The sequence below is a fragment of the Hypanus sabinus genome, chromosome 17 (genome assembly GCF_030144855.1).
Source record: "Hypanus sabinus isolate sHypSab1 chromosome 17, sHypSab1.hap1, whole genome shotgun sequence".
In the NCBI taxonomy this organism is placed as follows: Eukaryota; Metazoa; Chordata; class Chondrichthyes; order Myliobatiformes; family Dasyatidae; genus Hypanus; species Hypanus sabinus.
In genome coordinates, this window is record NC_082722.1 from 22,149,511 (window position 1) to 22,165,916 (window position 16,406).

The 16,406-nt window shown below is 44.6% G+C and overlaps 1 protein-coding gene across 1 annotated transcript in view; it reads left to right on the plus strand.

The window, feature by feature from the left end:
• Nucleotides 1-4,670: 4,670 nt before the first annotated feature.
• Nucleotides 4,671-16,406, plus strand: part of fa2h (fatty acid 2-hydroxylase) — a 94,178-nt gene continuing 82,442 nt past the window's right edge. The window contains exon 1 of the mRNA XM_059992646.1: nucleotides 4,671-5,101. Coding sequence (XP_059848629.1) covers nucleotides 4,808-5,101 — 294 coding nt within the window. The 5' untranslated portion in view covers nucleotides 4,671-4,807. The remainder of the gene's footprint in view (nucleotides 5,102-16,406) is intronic.

The window sequence follows — 16,406 nt, forward strand, 5'->3', positions numbered from 1 at the left end:
TCCTGAAGACCACAATCATCTCTTTGGCTTGTCCACGTTGAGACTCAGGTTGTTCTCACACCATTTGACAAACCTCTCTGCCGCCCGTATACCATCTCATCGTCATTGCTGATGAGGCCAGCCGCTGTAGTATCGTCAGTGAACTTGATGATGTGGTTTGAGCTGGATCTGGCAGTGCAGGAGTGAGTCAGCAGTGTGAACAGCAGCGGGCTGAGCTGGGGTGAAATTGTACTCAGCGTGATGGAGCTTGAGATGTTGCTGCCAACTTGACTGACTGGGGTCAGACCACGATCCAGTCACAGAGAGTCCCATCGAGGACAGTTCACCTACCAGCCTCGGAGGGATGATTGTTTTAAACATTGAGCTGGGCGAATAATATTCGTAACCTAATGTACTGGAAACTAGATTTGGATTCACCTGTGTGCCCACAGTGGGTAAATTTGGAATGTAGTGAGGTTAAGGGATATTCTATATTTTCCGTTCTTGGTTCTTTTCTTCCTATTGATTTAGCCAAATTCAATAAACAGATATCTAACCCTGTTGTTAAACATACACTACGAATTTGGTTTCAATTTCGCAAATTCTTTAATCTGAAAAACTTTGCTCTGGACAGCCCTATTTTATGTAATTTTTTTTTCAAACCTTCATTGACAGATCAAGCTTTTAGTATATGGAAAAGGAAAGGTATAAAATGTTTTCGTGATCTTTTTTTTGAAGGTACTTTGATGTCTTTTGATCAACTATCCAACAAATTTGAATTACCTAAATCTAATTTTTTTAGATACTTACAAATTAGAAATTTCTTACATAAAATTCTTCCATCTTTTCCTAATTCAACTCCATCGGATTTTTCAGATTTGATTTTTACTTTTAATCCTTGTCAGAAGGGATTAGTAGCTTTTATTTATAACATGATTATGAAGATACAGCCAGAAATATCGGATAGAATTAGACAAGAATGGGAAAAAGAACTTCGATGTAATATATCAACAGATAAATGGGAAAAAATTTTACAAATGGTTAATTCCTCTTCTATTTGTGCTAAACATGCTTTAATACAATTTAAAATTGTACATAGAGCTTATATGTCTAAAGATAAGCTTGCCCGATTTTACTCGCATATTAATCCTCAATGTGACAGATGTCACTTAGAAGTGGCTTCATTGACTCACATGTTTTGGGCATGTCCCACTTTACATAACTATTGGAAGGACATCTTTGATGTCATTTCCTCAGTATGGAATATCGATTTACAACCCCATTTTATTACTGCAATTTTCGGTATACCAAATGAAGATGGCAATCAGCTTTCCCCTTCAATCAGACGAATGATTGCCTTTGTAACATTAATTGCCAGAAGATCTATATTACAAAACTGGAAAGAAGTAAATCCTCCTACTACATTTCAGTGGTTCTCCCAAACCATTTCTTATTTGAGTTTGGAAAAAATCAGAAGTACTATCTTTGATTCTTCAATTAAATTTGAAGAAACCTGGGGACCATTTATTCGACACTTTCATATGAATTAATTTGGCCTATTTCAGATCCTTTTCTCTACTTATCCTTGTTCAGGTATGGAGTTCCGGAGTTCTTTTCTTGACACCTTCATATATTTATAAAGTGCTATTATTGCCCATGTTAGTTTAGTTTAGTATTTTTTTTTCAATATATATTTTTTCTCATATATAATTTCAATTTTTTTTTCTTTTTTCGATGATTATTTTTGTTTTTTTTTCATATATATTTATATAGACTTGATTGATTTATGTACCTTTTGTCGATTGATGTTTAATAGGATATTATTATCCTATTACTAATGTAATCTCAAGTTTATTGAATTTGTAATCTGTTCATTATTATGTGTTGTTTTTTTTTATATATGAAATTTAATAAAAAGATTGAAAAAGAAAGAAAGAAACATTGAGCTGGAGTCGATAAACAACATCCGGCATATGAGGCATTGTTTTCTGGGTGGGAGAGGACGGAGTGGGGGTGCCAAGGCTAAGGCCTCATCAGTGGACCTGTCTGAGTGGTAGGCAAATAGGAAAGGGTCCAATATAGCAGTAAGGTGGGATTTTTATGATCCACAATCCACAATGCTCAAAGCGTTTCATGATTTTTGAATCAGTGCTACTGTATGGTGATCATTTAGGCCGGTTACTGTTGCTCTCTTGGGCACCGGAATGATGCTGGTTGCCTTGAAGCCTGCAGGGACTGTTTCAGAGAGATCTAAAGATGCCCGTTAAGACCTCTGTTAGCTGGGCCGCACAGTCCCTCAGCACGACCTGTTATGTCGTCTGGCCCTGCAGCTCTGCACGGGCTTACCCTGGCTAGGGTAAACACACACTATTTTGTGCATGGCTGTATTCTTTTCAACCCCAGTCTCCTGCCTTTTTCCTTTAAGTCTCAATCCCCTTACTGATCAAGAACCTATCAATCTCACCATTGACCTTTGGTGTCACAACAGATTCAGCACCTTCTGGCCGAAGTTCATGGTAATTCTAAAAGGACGCCCCTTTATTCTGAAGCTGTGCCCTCATATCTAAATCACTGAGCAACAGAAACATCCCCTTCTATCCAGGCCTTTCAGTATCCAGTAGGTAACACTTCTGTGAAGGGTTAGAAAGAACCAAGCTTCAGCTGTTTTAACCACAACCTGGTTCATGGACATCTTTTGGGACAGAAAATCACTGAGTAGGTGTCTTCAGGCTTCTGTACCTCCTTCCTGATGGTAACAACAAGAATAAACACTTAGACATGAGAATAAATACTTCGCCATAACAATAACAGACCAAAGGCAAACTACTGGAGGAACTCTGTGAGAAATGGACAGCCACAGACGCTGGAGCCCGAGTTCCTCCAGCTTTTTGCATGTCCTTCCTCAGATGCTGCCTTATCCAGTGAGTTCCTCCAGCAGTTTGTTTTTGCTTTATATTTCAGCCTCTTGTCTCTCCAATGACTGCCCTGAAAGTAAACCATAGAATTGGAATTGATTGTTGTTGGAAAAAAAACTTGTCCTGCATACCATTTTTACAGATCAAATTGTTACACTGCGCTGGGAGGGAGCAGAATATAAAGTGTTACCCTTACAGTGCAGTACCTTACACCTCAAATCGAGGTGGGTTGTGAGGTCAAGAGTTCAGTTTATCAACCTAGGTAACAGTTCAATCGCGAGGTATAATCTGCCCCTGAACCTGTTTCCAGGCTTTTGCATTTTTGCCCGATAGGAGAGGGCAGCAGAGAAAATATCCAGGTTGTGAGGGGCCCCAGGTTTTACTGGCTGATCTACCGAAGCGACGAGAGGGGCAGGCAGAGAAGAGACAAGTTTTGGTGATGTGCTGAGCACACAAGATGCTGGAGAGAGAAGAGACAGACCCCGCGTCGGGGGGATCAGGTCCGGGTCCGGGTACCGGAGTCTGAGAGAGAGGAGACAGACCCCGTGTCGGGGGGATCAGGTCCGGGTCCGGGTACCGGAGTCTGAGAGAGACCAGACAGACCCCGTGTCGGGCGGTCCGGGTCCGGGTACCGGAGTCTGAGAGAGAGGAGACAGACCCCGCGTCGGGGGGATCAGGTCCGGGTCCGGGTACCGGAGTCTGAGAGAGAGGAGACAGACCCCGTGTCGGGGGGATCAGGTCCGGGTCCGGGTACCGGAGTCTGAGAGAGACCAGACAGACCCCGTGTCGGGCGGTCCGGGTCCGGGTACCGGAGTCTGAGAGAGAGGAGACAGACCCCGCGTCGGGGGGATCAGGTCCGGGTCCGGGTACCGGAGTCTGAGAGAGACCAGACAGACCCCGTGTCGGGGGGATCAGGTCCGGGTCCGGGTACCGGAGTCTGAGAGAGACCAGACAGACCCCGTGTCGGGCGGTCCGGGTCCGGGTGCCGGAGTCTGAGAGAGAGGAGACAGACCCCGTGTCGGGGGGACCGGGTCCGGGTACCGGAGTCTGAGAGAGAGGAGACAGACCTCGCGTCGGGCGGACCGGGTCCGGGTCCGGGTACCGGAGTCTGAGAGAGAGGAGACAGACCCCGTGTCGGGGGGACCGGGTCCGGGTGCCGGAGTCTGAGAGAGAGGAGACAGACCCCGTGTCGGGGGGACCGGGTCCGGGTGCCGGAGTCTGAGAGAGACCAGACAGACCCCGTGTCGGGCGGACCGGGTCCGGGTGCCGGAGAGAGAGGAGACAGACCCCGCGTCGGGCGGACCGGGTCCGGGTGCCGGAGTCTGAGAGAGACCAGACAGACCCCGTGTCGGGGGGACCGGGTCCGGGTGCCGGAGTCTGAGAGAGACCAGACAGACCCCGTGTCGGGCGGACCGGGTCCGGGTGCCGGAGAGAGAGGAGACAGACCCCGCGTCGGGCGGACCGGGTCCGGGTGCCGGAGTCTGAGAGAGACCAGACAGACCCCGTGTCGGGCGGACCGGGTCCGGGTGCCGGAGAGAGAGGAGACAGACCCCGCGTCGGGCGGACCGGGTCCGGGTGCCGGAGTCTGAGAGAGAGGAGACAGACCCCGCGTCGGGCGGACCGGGTCCGGGTCCGGGTGCCGGAGTCTGAGAGAGACCAGACAGACCCCGCGTCGGGCGGACCGGGTCCGGGTGCAGGCAGCCGAGTGAACGGGAGACGGGGCGGGGCGGGGCGGGCCGGGGGGCGGTCCCGTGTCAGGTGCAAGCTGGCGTCACTGGCTCATTGCGCTGAGGCGGTGTCGGCTGGCGGACGGGGAGTTGCGGCTGGCGGAGCAGTGGAATGCGAGCGGGCGAGGCGAACTCGGGCCAGAGCAGAGATTAGTTTGCAGCGGACACGCCACGCGAGTCGCGGAGATGGAGAAGCGCTACTTCAGCATAGCCGAGGTGCAGCAGCACGCCTCGGCCGAGTCCTGCTGGATCATCCACGAACGGCGGGTGTACGACGTGACCACCTTCATCCCGCGGCACCCGGGCGGCCAGCAGCTGCTGGCTCAGCGGGCCGGCCAGGACGTGAGCCGGGACTTGGAGGGGCCGCCGCACCGCCACAGCACCAACGCTCGCCGCTGGCTGCAGCAGTACTACATCGGGGATCTGAGGCGGGATGGCGAGGAGGAGGGAGAACTGGAGGAGTTCAGCCAGCAACGACAGGTGTGAAGTTGTTTTAAAGTTGTTAAATATGCATCTTCCAAGTGTGAAAGTTGTCACTAATGCCCCCGTACTCCTTCCCTAATCTTCGCGTTCACCGTTATTGTAGCGCCACCTGTTAAGTAGGATTTTTGTGCAATGTCATTTCTCCGAGGGAGTGAAGGCCACCGGTTGCCGACTGCTATTGTTTAATTTCTTCATAGCCCCCTTACACAGAGAGAGCAACGAAAGTAAACAGACTTGCCCGTGTGGAGCAGCGCGATATGGGGGGTGGGGATGGTGTGTTACTTGTGAGATTTGGAGGAGAGACGCATTGAAGTGGTGTATTTCAGTAAACAACACACCTGGAATGGCCGGCTGTTCTCCGTAACCTTTCCAGAATGCTAGTACAGTATGTTGTTTCTTTTCTGTTTGAGGAACGCTCCTGCTATACAGTATCTGCAATAGATCGGATCCGGGCTGCGTGCGGGGAAATTACAACAGCGTGGCGTCCCCTGTCCGTGTCAGCCTTTAAAACATTGTGGAGTTGGTGACCGAGTTTTTAAACTTGAATTCAGACCGAAAGTATCCCGGGGAGGGAAAAAAATGCTTAGGCATGTGAGACAGTGAAAAGCGGAAATTGGTTGAAAGAGATACAAAATCAGGCAGTTTTAAACAGTATGTTGGACGATTGGATTTGTGCGGTGGTTCCTGCCTTGGAGAGACAGGTGCAGCGAAAAGCTTGTTTAAAGGGCGTTGACCGCTGCAACAAACCGGTTGAGCAAGTACGAGGGGCCCACGGTTTACATTTATTTCTCGCTTCTTCCCGTTCCCCCACCGCGTCTGTTTTATTGGTCTGCTGCGTGGGGGGGCGGGGAAACCGAAATAAATTTGAAGCTCTTTTAAAATGCCGCTTCAGAGTAAATCGAAGGCATCCAGATTCCAAAGCGAAAGACTGCGATCTGATTATAAAATGCTACAAGAAATTTTTTTCTGCAAAATTAATTTAACCCTGGGGAGCTGCATTGTTTTAAAGTCTATTATATATAAATTGACCACTTAGTGCGCACTTCCAGATTATTTGATAAAAAGAATAATTGAATATGCGGGTTCCTTGCAACACACTGGCATTTTCCATGAGTTTGTCCAATTTCGTTCGAAAACTGCCATTGAATCTTGTTCTTTCAGGCAAGGCGTTCCCGTCACACTCGTGATGTATGTGCTAATTTGATTTTTTTTAAAGTATAGATTTGCTAGTTCTAGTTTCTATATTTGTTAACACTCAGAAGCTGCTGTAAGCAGTTTTTCATCTATTCCAGTGGGTTTTGATCGCCTCTCCGCTGCCCTAGTTTACATGACTTGTCCCCGCGAACGTTCTTGTAAGTCAAATTTGTATCCTTGCCGCGCCATCTCAGCTGAACTGAACGTGTGCCACCAGCTGAGGCCAGGCTCATTTTAAATCAAAGCAGTGGTCAGTGGGTGAAATGTTCCCTGCATCATTCTCCATGCCTTTGTCACTTCTAAGGAAGGTGTGTATGTTTTTGGCAACCAGAAGGTCCTGCACATTTCAAGTATTTGTGTATGCCCAGGATTTTCCTAGATTCTTTAAATATGTTTGTATTGCATTTCCTCATTCTTTCCGTTGAGAAAATATCTCTGTAGCTGCCTCAAACTACTTTGGCATGTTTACCTATTTTAGCCGTCACGTAAGGATTACCTTTTGATGTGGAATTGTCCAGCTTAAATATAACCTTGGTAGGCAGTAGGCCAAACCATAATATTTCCATTTGGGGTAGGAGAAGGAAAAGATTAGTGCTTGATTGTAAAAAACTTATGTAGGAAAATTCAGCTCAGCTGTTAATGAAAAGTAGATATTTTAGATTGATAAGTTTAAATCATTGATCTGTAACAGGAACTTTTTCAAATCTCCAGGTGCTGCCTGAACTGAATTTTTTTTTGTATTTCCAGCATATGCAATTTTAAAGTTTTGTAGCTTTCTGCTTATCTACTATAAATTGTAAGAGTGCCAGCAAGATGCAGTGGGCAAACACGTGGGACCAAATGGTGAAGGGGGGGGGTGGCTGGAGGGATGCTGATGGAAATTTGGTGATTTTATTGCTTTGGGTAATGGAAGTAATGTCTAGAGGTAAGATGGCATTTGTGAACATTGTTCTATATTAGATTTTTCTTTGTGGGAGTGGTGATTTTTTTTTGGTAAGTGTTGCAGCTTCCAATTGGCCTTTGTCTCAGTTTGAGGTTGGAGTAAGTGCACATTCCTGCTAATGGCCCTGGATACACAGCTTCTCACTATACGCTTGGCACTGAACCATTGCCATAGCTTTAACATCTTTCTGGGGTATCAAACTCCATGCTTGGTCTGAAAATGTCAAAGTATTACTCCTTTTTTTAAAAAAAAATACTTTATTGACCTTTTCATTTGCTGGTGTACAAGCAACCTGCCCTCATTCAGCATTCAGAGTAGATTTTATTTCTATCGCACAATGTATCATGAATGTTTACTATTTATCTTCTCCCTTACTGTTTGGGCTCTTCTATGCTTAATGTTCTTTGTATTTTTGCTTTTTATAGATTTTTATGACTGTCATTTTTTTTTGTAGAGCCAAGGAGGTGGTTGTCAAATCTTTTCAGCAAGTGTATCAACATTACAAATCAATATTCCGTTGTCATTGTCCAATATCAGTTGAATAATAAAAGGGGAGAGTTTGCTAATGAGGCAGTAGCTGAAACTGAGTCATGAGTCTGTGGGTTGAGATCTGTAGGAGACTAGATGCAACGTCTTGTCTAATACTAAAGAGTAATGTTGAGAAATGCTTTTCTGTTGAGAAACTTGATTTCTCCAGGTTGTCATGAACAATTTTTCTTGATGCTTTTGATGCTTTTCAAGAAGTGGAAATGGGTGTTGGAGAGAAAAGAATGTTCTGTTGCAGGCAGGTGGAAGCGGCTCAAACTGAAGGCCAAGTCCTAATTTATTTCAGTTTGACTACGGACGTCTGCTATCAGCCATGATTGGGAAATCCAGGCGTGGCTAATTGGGATTCTGATCTGAAAATACACTGTTATGGAGCCAACATATCAGAGGTGCTAGAAACTGGAAATAAATAAAAACGCAAAATAGTTGGGTCGGGCACTATCAATGGCAATGGCTTTTTGGGTTCAAGACTTGTCACCTAAAATGTGGTGGTACAATCTGGTTATAGCATTTCCATGTTTATTCAATTGTAGTTAATGTAATTCATGCATAAAAAAATCCTTCGGGTGTTCGGATTCTTTGGTAAACATTAACTACACATATTTATTTGTTCAAAGACGAGAAAGTCTGCAGATGTTGGCAATCCGAGCAATGCACACAAAATGCTTGAGGAGTTCAGCATCTATGGATAGAGATACATTTGCTCTTGGCACCTTGGATGCTGGTCTTTGATAGTGCTAAGCCGATGTAGTTATCAGCAAGTGGTGTGCCCCGATTGCCACACCCTCCCCCCAATATCCTTGGTGTTTTTCTTGGGCCTTTGCCTTTATATCTATTGATTTCCTGAATGTGGAATTTCCATCCATGATAACTTAGTTTTATTTGCTTTTGAATCTCCTGATTATTCTCATCAAACTCGATCTGGTGTGTTCTGGTAGCGAAGAGATTGTTGGCTAATCGTGACGCTGTTGGTCATTGCCTCGTGTTGGTAGGAGGTGGGCAGATTTTCTGCGAGGAGAGTGACTTTTGCAGGATCTTCGAGGCCTTCAAGTGAGTTTTTTGGCCAGTTTTAACACCGCCTCTGTTAGAATTAAGAGACAGTCAGTGGCACATTGGCACTGGTGACGTGGGCATCCTTGTAGTTGGATGACATGATTGGACAGATGCTGGTGGCTATGCTGGGGCTGTTGCTGCGTAGTCAGTCCCCAACAGAAGGAGCTCACTGAGCCCCAATGGTTCTGTTCTCTTGTTGGTGACACAGCAGTAAAATTCCTGGGATAAATTTAAATCCCAGCATGGTAGCAGTGGAATCTGAATGTTATTCAGAGGTCAGCACGCCCTTTAATCCACACTGACCTGTAAACCTTGCTTTAACCCTGACCTAATCATGGGACAATTTACAGTGAGCATTTAACCTATGCGGTACATCTTCGGACTGTGGGAGGAAACTGGAGCACCTGGGGAAAATCTACGAATTCCACAGGGAGAATGTACAGAGACTCCTTACAGAGGACAGCAGAACTTCTATGTAGACTGTACTGACAGATGGAGTGGGTCAAAGCATCCTTTGCCACCCTCTCTGGCTCCGACACGCCTTGCACTCTGTTCTACAACATTCCCCAGGGCCCCACCATTCACTGTGAAAGTCGTATATCTTCTCAAAGTGCAACATCTCACATTTATCGGTTTCCATTCCTCAGTCCACTTGTCCAGCTGATCACAATTCCTCTGTGAATCTCCTCAGCCAACCGCACATCCTCTGTAAATCTCCTTGGCCCACTCGTCCAGCCGATCACAATCCTTCTGCAAATCTTCGCAGCCTGCTAATATTCTCATCTAAATCATCAATACAGATTACAAATAGCAATGGGCCTAGCACCGATCCCCAGCGAGCACCTCTCGTCATGGGCCACCAGCCTGAAGAACAGCTTGTCTTCCCTACCATCAAACCAATGCTGTATCCAATCAACCAGCTCTCACTGGATCCCATATGATCTAACTTTCCAAAGCAGCCTACCTTGCGACAGCTTGAAGTCCACATAGACTGTGTCTACTACCTTGCCGTTATTAACCTCCTTGGTAATTTCTTCAAAAAAACACTTCATTCATAAGACATCTTCTCTCTCATCCGGCAGCGCAACTATCTCCAAGAAGGGCAAGGGCTTCAGGCACATAAGGAAATCACCACCTGCAGCTTCCTCTCCAATGTTTATGTCATACTGATGTAGAAATATATCACTATTGTCACATGGCCTAAATTCTGCAACTTCCTCTTTGAAATCACTGAAGGGAGACCTTCACCAGTGGTATAAAGCGACAGTCTCACCGGCAATTGGGGATGAATAATAAATTCCAGCCTTTGTCACTGGTATCCTCATTCCAAAAAACAAATAAATGGGAAAGACTGAGGAAATGCACTTGCATGTCTCACTTATTAGCCTCCATTTAGTGTACCCTCTTTTTACATTTGGACTTCCCAAATATATAAACTAACAGCTCTCCACATTGAATCTGCGAATTTTTTTGTATCATCTACATTTTCCCTAATTCCTACATGCATCCAGATATTGACTCATTATATAGTAGGTGTATATTGTGAAAAACAAGGAACCTACAGATTCTCACTGAACGCTCAGTAGCCACTTTATTAGGTGCTCGTTAATGTAGTTATCCAGTCAGCCAATCATGTGGCAGCAACTTGAGGCTTACAATCATGTAGACATGCAGGAAATTTGTTTTTGATCAGCAGCGGGTTGGAATTGGAACTGGCTGGGTGGTGTAGACTGGTTGAGCAAAAGGGCCTGTATCTGCTATATTGCTCAGTGACTAAAACCAATAGATTGTTGAGGATTCACTTGTTTCACGCACCTTCTGTGAGAGAGAGAATATGCCTTCTTTTGCCTGGATGGTGTTATATCTGTGAAATGGTCAGTTTTAGGGGAAATAATTTCTGGCTTTCTCAGAATTAATACATGCCACAAATCTGTCTAGTGTAACCTCACTGGCACCCAGTCAAACAGGAAGTCAAAGCTGTAATGCCATCTGCTGGGGGGAGTCAGGGTAAAGAAATGTACCCAGGAACAGATGCTTAAAATATGGAGGTGAACAATTCTAACATTGCAAACCTACGTCTCCGAAGAAGAAGAATGTGAGGTTTATCTTTGAGGAAGGACTCCAATCTGATTTGCATTTGTAGAGGTCTGTTATTGGGAAGGTATTAGTTGTCTGCTCCCTGTAGCTGAATTTTCGTATGAATTCCATCTTCGGTTACAGCAGACGTAATTTCCACAATACTTCAACCAAGGGAAATGCTAGGTGCAGCATTCCCTACTGCCTGTGATCTTTGCTATATTAATTGGGAGGGTCTAAGGACAAAAGAACGCGTAGGAGCAGGAGTAGGCAATCAAACTCCTGGCGTTGCTCTGTCAAGGTGACTCCTGGTCTGTAATGTAGCGATGATTCCTGCCTGCCTGTGTACCTTTAAGTTGCAGCCGGCACCCCAAAACATTGGAGAGGTACCACCATTGTCCCTGCAAAACCCTACATGTCCACTGGCCCGATGTTCATGTCTACCTCCAAGCCAGTTTCTTTGGCATCGAGGCCCTGATTATATTTGATTGTATCTACGTGACTGACACCAGACTGAAAACAAGCAATTCAAGGCTGTGCCTGGTATAGGAATGCCAATGCCCAGGAGCAGAGAAGTCTGCGGTAAAGTCAAAGGGAGTGTATTGTCACAGTATGTACGTGTCGCCATATACAACCTTGAGATTCATTTTCTTGCACCCATTTAGAGGAAAATAAAGAAATGCAAAATAATTTATGAAAAACTATAAACAAACACGGACAAGCATCCAATGCGCAAAAAAAGACATTGAAAGGAAACGTGGGAATGTGAGATGTAGGTTTCTTGGAAGCAAGTCTGTAGGATCAGTTCAGGTGAATGAAGTCATCCACACTAGTTCAGGTTGTCAGGTAATAACTGTTCTGGAGCCTGGTGGTGGGGGGCCTTGTGATCATTGGAAAGGGGTGGATACAGCCCAGTCCATCACAGTAAAAGCCCTCCCCACCATTGAACATATTTACAAGGAGCGTTGTCACTAAAGGCACCATTCATCATCACGGGCCCTCACTATCCAGAGCGTGAGCTCTTTTCACTACTGCCATCAGGGAAGGTTACAGGAGACTTGCCCATCTATGTGAGTCTCACATTTGCCTGTTTTTGTTGCAAATCCTTCTAAACTTCTCTTAGCTGTCTACCTTCCTGTTTAAATGTCTTCAGGGAATTTGAGAACATGCAAAGTGTTTGCTTTCTCAGAATGGGATGTGATGTTTAATTCTGATATCAGAGGTCTTTTAGTAACCTGAATTGGCTGTTTGGGTCCTGTGCAACTAAGAGGCTGTCTGCAGCTTCATTATGAGACTTGGTCTCACCAACTGTCCAGTAGTTAACGCCAGCTCTGTTTCTGGTTAAGTAGCCACAAACATTTAGTACCTGAATCAGTGTAGCAAAACCCTGTCTGTCTGCTTACCTGAATGGCGTAAAAGAACGTTTTGATCAGGGGTTGATTAGCACCCATCAGTCACACTGCATGTACTGGCCAAAGACTCTCCAGGAAGGAGGAGGTACAGGAGACTGCAGGTGGTGGAATCTGGAGCAGCAAATAAGATGCCAGGGGACCATGGGTCAGGCAGCACCCAAGGAGGGAAATGGGTAGTCATCATTTCAGAAACGAACCCTTCATCTGGACCGTTGCTGGCAGCTGTGTTGAAGTACTAACCCACCCCTGCCCTTGCCACAGGTACCTGACTAATGGACACACACACTAGCGCTGCACATGTGGCTTGTGTATCTTTTCTGGATGTTGGGTGAGAAAGTCATCTTCCCTGCAACCTTGGGGCAACCCTCACTGAAAGGACCACAACTGTAATGTGGGACATTGGTGAGGTCCCATTGTTCGCGGACAGTTGTGTAAGTGTGAGGGGCGGCAGTTCCACGGAAGGATGCAGAGATAAGCCTGGGGGCTCATTAAGCGAGCTGTTAACTTGTCTGGCTGCAGTATTCTGATAGCTTTTTATTGCTGTGAAGGGTCTGACTTACTCCAATGATACGGCTTCAGTCACAACGGGATAAAATCAGTAACTACGGCTTTGATTTTTTTTCCCCGTGTTGATTGAAGGGCAAGACCTGCCAACTGAATGCTGGGTGGGTAGATAGATACATGACTCTAAAGCATGTACATGAATGACCAAGATTCTGCATTGCTTGAATATGTCGTGGTATTATAAGGGGAGTTATAAAGGTGATGCCTTAAAAGTGTGGCATCCGTCACTGAGGACCAGCCACCTGGGTGGGCCCTGTTCTTGCCCCTACCATCAGTGAGAAGATACAGGAGCCAGAAAGGATGTAGTCAATGTTTCAGAAACGGTTTCTTCCCCTCTGCCATCAGATTTCTTAATGGACATTGAACCCTTTAACATCACTTACTGACTTTTTGCTCTTTTTGCACCAGTTATTTAGTTGATAATATTATTTCTTATTGTAATTTGTAGTATTTTATGTATTGTGCTGTCCTGGGGCTGCAAAGCAGCAAATGTTACGGAAGTAGGCCAGTGATAGTAAACCTGATTCTGATGTGGTTGATGTGATACTTTCTTGCTCTAGTATAGACATGAGTTGACTAACTGTTCGGTAGCTAAGGGTCAGGGTTGTGGACAGAAAGAGGAAATATTCAGCAGACATCACTTGTGGATGCACTCTGGTATCCCTTCTTTACCATTCATTGGTGTGCTGAAGCTAGGCTCCTCAATTAAAGCATCATCAGTTCTTCTGGGTGACCCTGAGACTTAAACTAGTTTCTCATTTCACTTCCAATCTGAACTCCATTGAAAGAAACTAAGGAACCCGCAGCAGCCCACATCGCTTTATCTTTGTTCTAAATATCTTTACTTTTCCTTTGCCTTTTTCTGGCAAGCACCACCACCGTGTGTCGCTCACCTCTGCCCTCCACCTCACTGCGGACCTTTAAGCTCCCTCCATCTTGACCCCTTTTCTTTGTAGTTTAAGATCTCCCGGCTCTTAAAAAGTAATCAACCCAAAACAATTTTACTTTGACAGTTGTAGCCAAATCTGCATATTTCCACCATTTTTTTTCATTCTTAGGTGAGCTTAGTGGGTGTTAAGTTGGAAAGCCTGTTGCTTGTGTGGTGTTGAACCATACCTTTAGACTTCCCTCATCAAAGCAATGTCTCTGTCAGATTATTTGTATTAGATCAGGTTTCTCTTGGTTGTGCTTGAAGATCTTTTTGTAATACCTGGTGTGGTGAACTACATATACCTGTCTGGACACGCTCCCTGCTGACTGCTCCTGTGGCTCCTCCCACTGACCCCGGTATAAAGGCGATTGAGGCCTGAGCCCGGCCTCTCAGTCTCCAGGATGTAGTATGGTGGTCAACCACTGCTTGTTCCTTCTTCCATTCATTAAAAGCCGATTTCTCGCCTTCACGTCTCAGAGAGAGTTATTGATGGTGCATCACCTAGATTGCGTGAACTTTGGAGGTTGCATTTTATCTACCCTTTTAATGCAAGTGAGTCTGTAGGTTGTGAGTGAAGTTCAGGAGCTTGATGGTTGTAGGGTAATAGAGGTTCCTGAACCTGGTGGTGTGGGACCTAAGGTTCCTGTAGATGGTAATAACAAGAAGAAAGCTTGGGCTGGGCGGTGGGCATCTTTGGATGCCGTTTTCTTGCCGCACCGTCCCATGGATTGGGCTGTAATGCACCACTTTCTGTAGACTTTTTTGTTCCTGGGCATTGGTTCCATACCAAGCTGTGTAGGAAATGCAGCCACAGTACATCAGAGATTGAGTGTGGGGCATCAGATAAGTACCTTTATTATTGAGCTGCATCGGTTGTTGGAGCTACTCTGGTAGAAGTTTAGATTGTTCCATTACATTAACACACCAACTGAATAATCAAAGAACATTTTTTTTAGAACAAGTAAACGGGTCACCAGACAAAGAATGCCAGCTATAAGATCTATCCTTTCAAGGATCAGTTAAATTCTGTTAATACTGACTTCCTCTGGCCACTGGCAGTGGATTTGGAATTGGTTATTGTATAATGTCAGTAGAAGGTGAGTTCTTCCTGACACTCAGGCAATAAAAATGTTGTTTAATACCAGCTAAATTTTCTCCAAATTCTGCTGCATCACAACATCAGGAGCTTTAATTTTTGAAATCTTCAGAGAAAACTATTCTTCAATTGAAGCATCATTGAAGCAGTAGAATCTTGAACGTAGGATGCTAATCTAAGAAAAGATTTCTTAATTTGACATTTTAGTTTCCTACTAGTCCAGGTATGTCTCCAGCCAGTTGAATTCCCCACTCCCACCAGTTTCCATTGATTTTAATTTGGTCTGACCAAGTGTGGCTTTGAGTCCAAGAATCACTTTGCTCTCAAAAATGATCTGCTATAGCAATCTTGTCTTTAGATTAACATGTAAATTGTACTGGACCTAAGTGTTTGTGAACACCCCTACATAAGAATGAGTTTTCTTAATAAATTCAACAAGTCCAACATAAGCACATTGGTTCCTATGAATGGTAAAATTTTGTCTTTCTGTTTCTAATCATTGTTCCTATTAGTGTTGTTCACTCTTGATGCTGTTTACTATAATATGTTCGAAGTATGGTTACTTAGAGAGAATTTTGTGTATTTTCTTACTAATGAATACCCGCTTTGTTTTTTTTTTAAAGCAACTTTGGTGGAGCCAAAACTGAGCAAGATGAGTAGCTTATTGATAATTGTCACTTAAAGCTTTGCTGATACCTTTTTAGTAAATAAATCTGGGCAGGTTTTTTTTATTCTTCTGGAGGTAAGTTGCCAACAGCTGTTTTTAAGTTCTGGACTGATTGGACTGATTTAAAATCGTACTTGGTGGGAGATTTTCTGACTTTTTTTGATGTCCTATGAACTTGAATAACCCTGAATTTTTTTCACATTCCTTCAACAGGTAATCTGAAACCATTTATGAGGCCATCTAATTTGCATGTGATATATGGAAATAAACTACTTTAGATGGTTCTGTCTAAGTGAGTGTTGCAAAAATCAGAACTGTTTTGAAATTGGGTTCAATGTCTATTATTGTTTGGCAGGCTTGATACGGAATTAATTCAGGGATTATAATCTTAGTTGTGATTAAAAGTTGGATGTAAAGTGGTTGAGTTCTGAACACCAAATCATGGCCTGAAACACCATTTCATGTAACACCATTCTATTCTCCGTTGCGTTTTGCCCTGCCTATTGAATCACTTGACACGAAAGCCCTAATAAAGATACTCAGTCCCAAATTTTGACTGTTGATTTCTCTCCACCGATGCTGCCTGACCTGCTGAGTCCCTCCAGCATTTTTGTGTGTGATACTGTTGACGGGAAACTGCACACAATTCCCAAATCCTCAAAGGTGGTTGGGAATGATTCTGGAATATTTGCTCGCCTTCCTCCATCATGCTCCATTTGATTTGTACATAACTGACTCAATTTTGAACATTTGTTTCTAGTACAATATTGTTCGCACCTTGAGTGAACATTTAATTTTAAATAGCCAGTAGCTCAGCGTC